The 8,551-nt window shown below is 60.4% G+C and overlaps 1 protein-coding gene across 6 annotated transcripts in view; it reads left to right on the forward strand.

Moving 5' to 3' along the window:
* TNRC18 (trinucleotide repeat containing 18) overlaps positions 1-7,806 on the forward strand; it is an 89,123-nt gene extending 81,317 nt beyond the window's left edge. For all 6 annotated transcript variants that reach the window (XM_058569368.1, XM_058569371.1, XM_058569369.1 and 3 more), the window contains 4 exons: positions 215-1,554; positions 5,050-5,286; positions 5,412-5,486; positions 6,340-7,806. In XM_058569368.1, coding sequence (XP_058425351.1) covers positions 215-1,554; positions 5,050-5,286; positions 5,412-5,486; positions 6,340-6,546 — 1,859 coding nt within the window. In that variant the 3' untranslated portion in view covers positions 6,547-7,806. The remainder of the gene's footprint in view (positions 1-214; positions 1,555-5,049; positions 5,287-5,411; positions 5,487-6,339) is intronic.
* The last annotated feature ends 745 nt before the right edge of the window (positions 7,807-8,551 follow it).

An 8,551-nucleotide genomic window follows, 5' to 3' on the forward strand; every position in this document is an offset into this window, starting at 1 on the left:
GTGTGTTTGCTCCAGAATCCAGAGAAAAGTGCTCAGACTAAGATCCAAGGCCACCGGGACCACTCGGGTCACAATATGTGGATGACTGTGATCCTGGAGAGGGCGCCGTTCCTGGGCCCCACGTAGGAGCTGCGGAGCCAGCACTGGGGCAGGCGCTCGGGCTTGGGAAGCCCCTGCCCCGGCCTCACATCTGCTCTTCCCTTCTCTCTTCTAGACAGAGCTGCCGTCCTGGAGGAGGGGGGCTCAACGGATGAGGTCCCCTCCACCCCGTTGACCCTGGAGCCCGTCAGCACCCCAAGTTCCAAGAAGAGCCCACCAGAGCCCGCAGACAAGCGGGCCAAAGCCCCCAAGGCTCGCCCAGCACCCCCTCAGCCCAGCACGGCGCCATCCACCTTTGCCAGCTGCCCGGCTCCTGAGCCCTTTGGGGAGCTGCCGGCCCCCACCACAGCCCTGGCCCCGGCCCCCCTTGTCACCATGCCCATCACCATGCCCGCCACCCGCCCCAAGCCCAAGAAGGCTCGGGCTGCCGAGGAGTCGGCTGCCAAGGGCGTTCGGAGGCCCGGGGAGGAGGCAGAGCTGCTCGTGAAGCTGGACCACGAGGGTGTAACGTCACCCAAAAGCAAGAAGGCCAAAGAGGCTCTGCTTCTGCGGGAGGACCCCGGGGCTGGGAGCTGGCAGGAGCCCAAGAACCTCCTGGGCCTGGGCAGCTACCCCCCGGCAGCGGGCAGCAACGAGCCCAAGGCGGCCCGGCCCAAGGCCGGCGATGGCGACCTGGCCCAGGAGCCCGGGGCCGGGCTCACGTTTGAGGACTCGGGGAACCCCAAGAGCCCCGACAAGGGCCAGGCGGAGCAGGACGGGGCCGAGGAGTCGGAGAGCAGCAGCAGCAGCAGCAGCAGCAGCGACAGTGGCAGCAGCAGCAGCAGCAGCAGCAGCAGCAGCTCAGAGACAGAGGGAGAGGAGGAAGGCCGGGGCGGCGGGGGCCGGACCTGCGGTGCCTCCAGCTCTAGGGCCTCCTCCTCCTCTTCCTCCTCCTCCTCTTCCTCGTCTTCCTCCTCCTCCTCTTCCTCGTCTTCCTCCTCCTCGTCCTCCTCCTCCTCGTCCTCCTCCTCCTCGTCCTCCTCCTCCTCGTCCTCCTCCTCCTCTTCCTCCTCCTCCTCCTCCTCCTCCTCCTCCTCCACCACAGACGATTCTTCCTGCAGCTCGGACGATGAGGCAGCCCCTGCCCCCGTGGCCGGTCCCTCTGCCCCCCCAGCCCTCCCCAGCAAGGCCCCCAAGCAGACTGGCAAGGCCCGCTCCTCAGCCCACTCCCCGGGCAAGAAGGCGTCGGCCCCCGTACCCCAGGCTCCCCCACCACAGCCCCCGCAGCCTCTGCAGCCCAAGGCGCAGGCCGGGGCCGGGGCCAAGAGCCGACCCAAGAAGAGAGAGGGGGTCCACCTCCCCACCACCAAGGAGCTGGCCAAGCGGCAGCGCCTGCCGTCCGTGGAGAACCGGCCCAAGATTGCCGCCTTCCTGCCTGCCCGGCAGCTCTGGAAGTGGTTCGGCAAGCCCACCCAGGTAGCGCGGCGGGGTCTGGAGTCTTTATCTTCCTCTGGCGGCTGACTGCTGCTGCCCACCTTCCTCCCTTCCTGTCCCCCTGGCATGGAGGGCTGGGGGAGCGGCTGGCTCTCCCGTTTGTAGGACGGCATGCTGAGTCTCTGCCTGACTCCCAAGCCCGTGTCCTTACAGAGCAGCACTGCCCTCCAGTTCCCGGGACCCAGGCCCACCCCTCCGCAGAAGCCAGTCAGGACAGCGTGCCGGGACCAGCACAGACCCCATTGGCGGGTGTTGAGTCCCGTGCAGCAGGGCTCTCAGCCGGGCAGCCTGGTTTGCTTTGCGTTAGCTTCGTTTCTGCTCTCGGCCTTCATGTGGCAGAGCGGCTCAAGGCTTCCCGCCGACCCGTTCACAATCGCAGCAGAGGGCCCTTTCCCTTTATTTGCCAGCAGAAGTCCAGGCTGGAGTCCCGGGGCCTGGCTGCATCACATGCCCAGTCCTGAGCCGATCAGTGTGGCCCGAAAAGCAGAACATTCTGGTTGGCCAGGTCTGGGTCACGAGGCCACCCCTACAGTATAAAGGATGGTTGGTTCTCCAGGAGGAGCCCTTCCCACCCACTCTGTGCCTGCCTACCAGCTGCACATGTGGACACTCAGCACACACAGGCATACATATGCTTATACACGCACGTACATGTATGCACACACATGTATTCCCGTATATGCATGCACACGTATACTCGTACACAGTGCAGTACACACACATGCACACACACCTGCATACATGCATGCAGAAACATGCATGCACACACGTGCATGCACACACGTGCATGCACATGTACACAGTACATGCAGGCACACATGTATACATGTACACAAATGCACTGCCTATGCATACACACATGCACACTCTTGCATACACATGCGCACACGCGTGCTTCCATGTGCAGAATAGGAGCCTCCTCTGTGGCCACCGGTCTGTCCCATCCCCCTGGACAGGAAGAGCCTGGGGGCTTTTGTCCACTAGATGTGTGAGCTTGTCCATGGGTGCAGCCGGCCAGGTTCACCCATGGCATCCGTCTCACTAGTCCTGGGTCCTTGGAGGCCACACCTGAGACAGGCAGGGAGGAGACGCCCTGCTAGGTCTATACCTCTCCAGAGCCACTTCCTGCCAGGGCAGGTTTAGGGTTTGGGGGTTGACAGCAGTGAGCTTGTGGGGTCTCTGGCAATGCACCTCTTAAGAGCTTGGGAAGCTTCTGGCGTATTTGCATCGGGTCAGCTCCCTGGAGTGTGTCAACAAGGCCAGAGAAGTTGAGGGATGTTCTGAATCAAGATTCCAGCGTGGGGGTTTCCGTCTTTCAGCAGCCTTTTAGGGCTCCTCCCCGTGCCCCCCAGGGGCAGTTAGAAACCCCCGGAGTGGGAGAGGGCGGCTCCATCTGCCGGAGGCTGCACCCCCGGAGATCTCTTTAGGACGGGGGATTCCCCCTTTGTCAGGCAAGGGATGCACAGCAGAACGTCGGGGAGGGCTCCTCCACCCCTTCAGCTCCTGCTGTCCTCTGGGCTGCCCTGCTTTTGAGGCACTGACTTGAATCTGGGGCAGATGATCTGCTTCTCTGACCCTGCAGGGCGGAGGTTACCTGACGTTAAACCTCGGATTGTTGGATCCAGGCCGAAAGAGCCTCTCTGGGCAAGGTCACCACTAAGGCAGCAAACCTGAGCATGTAGGTTCTCTAGAATCTTTCCTGATAAGCCTCACCCAGACATTCCGGACCAGGCCCCCTGGAGCTCTGATCCTGCAGGGGCTTTATTGAGGGGGCATATCAAGGAGTGACAGCTTCTCAGCTGAGGACAGGCACATCCTGCTGTCCTGCACCCATGGTGACACCCATTCCTTATTTTAGCATTTGCCATTGCAAGTTCTAATGTCAGTATCACTGAGGGCTCTTACTGCTGTAGAGGACAGAGCGCAGGGCCTAACTTACTGGCTGGCCTCTTGAACAAAAAAGTCCAGGGGTGTCTGGCTTCAGGTACAGCTGGATCCAGGGGCTCGAAGGCTGTCTTCAGACCCACTCTTGGGACCACTCTGTGCTCCAGGCTTCAGTTTCTCCTTCCTTCCTTTGTATCGGTCTCCTTCTCAGGCAGCCCCAGTAGCTTTCAGCTCATGGTCTGCCAGCTCAGAAGTGACAGTAGGAAGGAAGTATCTTTGTCCCAGGGTTTCAAGCTGAAGTTGTTGGAATATCTTTGGTTTGGGTCCTGAACCCACCCCTGAGCCAATCACAATGGTCAGGAGGAGAACGGGATGTTTGGATTGGCCAGACTGAGTCCTGTGTCCACCCCGAGGGTGGGATCAGCCCCACTGGGGAACCATGTGGACCAGGGCGGGGTCTGTGGGAAGGCGAGTAGCCGCTGGATGCCAACAACCTACCTGCTGTCAAAGATGAGTCAGTTTAGAAGTCTGAGCTGTTCCTCTCACCTCAAATTGATTTACTCCATGCCTTGAGCATTTTACAGAACATATACGAAATGAGTAATACAGACATCCAAAAGCTTGTCGCCACCAGGAATCTGATGAAGTAAAGGTAGAAGAGGGACTGCTGGTTCGGGAGGAAATGGGCATGTAGGTTTCTACTATTTTGGCAGAAAATTGGTGTTGAGCTGCCTGGCAGGCAATGTGAGAAGGGAAAAGTGACTTTTAGAACTTAGTTTGAGGAGAAGACCTGCCCTTTCCGTGGGAGGGCAGAGCTTTGCTTGGGCCTGGGTTCTCGGGGCGGGGCGGGGGGTCCCCTAGGGACAGTGACAGGTCCTGGAGCCGCCTGGTGCTTGCTGGGTCCCTTCTCGGAGGCTGCACATCTGTCTCAGTGCCAGCCCAGGCTCGGGCACTGAGGAGGGTGCAGGAAGTGTTTGTTGAGTGAATAAACAGACCCCCAGCCTGTCATGGGGCCTGGCAGCCTGCAGATGTGGGCCCAGTGCTGGATCCTGCAGGCCGGGGCTCTGCCCTTCGTCAGCAGCTGCCCTCTGTGGGGGCAGACGGCCGTGCCGGGGGGTGGACGGCCCTCAGCCCGCGCCCCCTGCTCCCTCGCCCCTGGTCATGCCGTGGTGGGGTTGACTCGTGCTGAGCCCCCGTGCCCTTTGTTCTGGTGTAGATTGAGGCTGCGCAGTGAGTGCCGAGCTCTGTGACCCCCCTGGGGGTGTGTTGAATGAATCTGTGTGCTGTGGCGGCCCCCACATGTGAGGCAGTCTTGGGGGGTGGAGCCATGTGGGGGCTGCGGGCCCTCGTGGGCGTCATTTGCCAACACTGCTCTGGAACGGGGCGTTGCGAGTCCCTGCTAGCTGCAGAGTGCTTGGTTTAAATAGAGCCCCTCTCGGAGACCCAGCATGCCAAAGAGATGAAAGAGGGCTCCCCAGTTAGACAAGGGGCTTCCTCCCCCTTGCCCCAAACCCTGCAGAACCCCCGGAGTTTGGGGAAGGGGCTGCGGCGCCGGGCGGGGCCGGGTGCGCCCTGACTGCCCATCTCCCGCAGCGCCGCGGCATGAAGGGCAAAGCCCGCAAGCTCTTCTACAAGGCCATCGTGCGCGGCAAGGAGATGATCCGTATCGGGGACTGCGCCGTGTTCTTGTCGGCCGGCCGCCCCAACCTGCCCTACATCGGCCGCATCCAGAGCATGTGGGAGTCGTGGGGCAGCAACATGGTGGTCCGTGTCAAGTGGTTCTACCACCCCGAGGAGACCAGCCCCGGCAAGCGCCTCCACGAAGGCCAGGTGAGCCGCGTGGGCCAGGCGGGCGCGGCTCGGGGAGGTGGAGGCCAGGGCAGCCGCACTCTGGGGTCTGGGGTTGGGCAAGGCTGGGCCCTGGCTCACCACTGCCCCTCGTCTGTCGCACACAGCACTGGGACCAGAAGTCTGGCCGCAGCCTGCCCGCAGCCCTGCGGGCCTCCAGCCAGAGGAAGGACTTCATGGAGGTAGGAGGGCCCCACACAGCCGGGGGCCCTGGGCTCTCAGCCTCCCGTCCCTTGTCCCTCTGACTCTACGCCGCTGTTTCCTGGCCTCTGTCTCTCTGTCGCTTGTGGTCTTTGTGTCTCTCTTGGTCTCTGTCTCCCAGTCTCTGTCTCTTTCGGTCTGTGTCTCTCTGTTTCTTTCTCTCTCTCGATCTCTGTCTCTTCATCTCTCTGGGTCTTGGTCTCTCTGTCTCTCAGTCTCTGTCTCAGTCTTTGGCTTAATTATTCTTTATCCATCTTTGTCCCCAGTCCCTCTCTGTGTCTCTCTGTCTCTGTGTCTCTCTCTCTCTGTATCTCTCTGTCTGTGGGTCTCTCTCTGTCTCTGTGTCTCTTGGTCTGTCTGGGGATCTGTTTCTTTGTGTCTCTCGGTCTCTGGATCTCTCTGAGGGTCTCTCTGTGTCTTTCTGTGTCTTTGTCTCTCGGTCTCTAGGTCTCTGTGTCTCTTGGTCTCTGGGTCTTTCTGTCTCTCAGTCTCTAGGTCTCTCTGGGTCTCTGAGGGTCTCTCTATGTCTGTTTCTCAGTCTCTGGGTCTCTCTCACTCTGTCTGTCTCAGTCTCTGGGTTTCTCTGAGGTCTCTCTTGGTCTCCTGATCTCTCTAGGGGGTCTGTTCTGCCTCTGGGTCTCTGGGGATCTGTCTGTCTCTGGGGGTCTCTCTGGGTCTGTCTGTCTCTGAGTCTCTCTGGAGGGGTCTCTCTCGGTCTCTGGGTCTCTCTGGGGAGTCTCTCTCGGTCTCTGGGGCTCTGCCCTCGAGGCTTTCTCTGGTGCTTTGTGCTGGGAGGGGTCTTCCTCGTCCTGACACCGCCTGCCGTGCCCACAGCGCGCCCTGTACCAGTCCTCACATGTGGATGAGAACGATGTGCAGACGGTGTCGCACAAGTGCCTGGTGGTGGGCCTGGAGCAGTACGAGCAGATGCTCAAGACCAAGAAGTACCAGGACAGCGAGGGCCTGTACTACCTCGCGGGCACCTACGAGCCCACCACGGGCATGATCTTCTCCACTGACGGCGTCCCCGTGCTCTGCTGAACCCGCGCCCCGCCCACCGCCTTGGGCCCCAAGGACCGATGGGCCCTCACCATCACTGCCACAGCTCGGGGGCCACGCGTATCGGTTGTGTGCATGCGAGTGCGCCCGTGAGTGTGTACATGTGTGTGCCCGTATGCATGCACGTGTGTGCCACATGTGCACACGTCTCCAGCCCCCCTTTGTGAACTCCTCGGTGCCCCCAGTCAGGGGCCCCTCTCCGCTATCATGGTATGGCTCTGCCCGGCCCCTTGGGGCTCCCCTCCAGCACCTTGTAAGCACTCGGCCAGGCCAGGCCCCTGGACTCTGGCGTCCCCGGGCCCATGCGGACTGGGGATTCGGGGGGGAGGTGTTTCCGAGGACCCGAACTGACGCTCTGGGGTTCCCGCCGCCCATGGGTCCTCCTGGAGCGCCCCGTGCCTGGCCTCCGTCAGCACGGAGCCCACCCCGAGCCTCCTGCCGTGGGCCGGTCTCCGCCCTCTCAGGATGGCCTGGATTTGGAGTACAGACCCAGGGCAGGGTGGGGCCCGGGAGCATTGGCCGGCGCCACCGGGAGGGGGCTGCGCGCCCCAAGGCCCCAGCGAGGCCCCCCACCCAGTCCAGACCCTCACACTACAGACAACCCCAATGGTGCTGAAGGCCCCGGCCCGGCCCGCCAGCCCGAGGGAGGCGGCCGTTCTTAACTGTACAGTTTTATTGTACCCAGACTCTCCCCTGTATCATACGCCTTCAGATGGAGTCCACTTTTTAATTATATATATAAAGATAAATATATATAAATATATATAAATATAAACTTTTTAAAACTGTGAAAAAATAGCTATGAAATTATAAAAAAAGCAAACACATTCTGACGTGCAGAATATTATTTTTTATTTCCTGTTAGATCGTGAGTGTCTAGCACCCCGCTTCACAGGCCCCCCATCCCAGGCACACCCCGCCCGCCACCCCCGGCCCAGGTGTACTGTACTCGCCCCCACAATGGAGAAGAGTTAGGGAGAGCAGAGGCTGAGGGGAGCCAGCGCTCCTCCACGGCACTTACAGCCCCCACCTTCGGGGGCAGAGGCCTCGTCCAGACAATCTTAAGGGAAGGAAAAGCCAGACTTTGGTTTTGTTTTTTGGGGGAATTATTGTTTTCCTTTTTTTAAAAAAGTTTCTTTTGGAATTTTGTTTGTTGACGAATTCTGTGTGATCTTTTTCATAAAAAAAAAGAAAAGCAAAGAAAAAGCTATAATTGGAAAAGGACCGTTGTCTGGAGTGGCTCATTTCAGGGGCGGGGTGGGCTGGGTGTCGGGAAGGGGCACAGCCCCTGGGCGTGCGCAGGGGGCAGAGGCAGGCCTACAGCAGCCAGGGGCCGCTTGTGGCTGTGGAAATTCAGCTCATTTATATGAACAGAAATGAGAAGTGTCTCGGTTGCACCAGCCATGTTTCCACACGTGGCTAGTGGCTACTGTATTGGGCAGCCGAGGTAGAGAACGTGTCCATCAGTGCAGAGAGTTCTCCTGGCTAGTGTGGGGCCGGAGGGCTTACCGTTCTTTTTCCTTCCTTTAAAAATGCCAGTCGAGCGCTCCCAGCCAGGTCCACAAAATGCTGATATCAGGTCTGAGTGGCCCTGAGCGCATGCAGAGGGGGGCGGCTGCAGCGGCAGGGGAGGCTGCCGCCCCCTCCCTCCCTGAGGTCAGCTCCCAGCCTGACCCCATGGTACTGCCCAGTGACCTGGTGTTCTTGTGGATGGGATGTGGGTGACATTCCAGGCTTTGCTGTTGCAGGGCTGTGTGAAGAGGTTACAGCGTGGCACTTGAGAGCGTTAACACAGAAGGCAGCTAGCCCAGCTTCTGGCGGGGGGGGCTCTGACCATCCTCCCATTTCAGAGAAACTGAGTCCCGCGGCAGTGGGTGGCCCCTCCCACACCCGGAGTCTGGGGAGGAACAGCACACTGGCGCCACCTGGCGGCCCCTGTGGCATTGCCCCTCGTGGTCTTGGCCCACGTGGCTGCCCCGGGCTCCCA

This window comes from Diceros bicornis, chromosome 26 (genome assembly GCF_020826845.1).
Source record: "Diceros bicornis minor isolate mBicDic1 chromosome 26, mDicBic1.mat.cur, whole genome shotgun sequence".
NCBI lineage: Eukaryota > Metazoa > Chordata > Mammalia > Perissodactyla > Rhinocerotidae > Diceros > Diceros bicornis.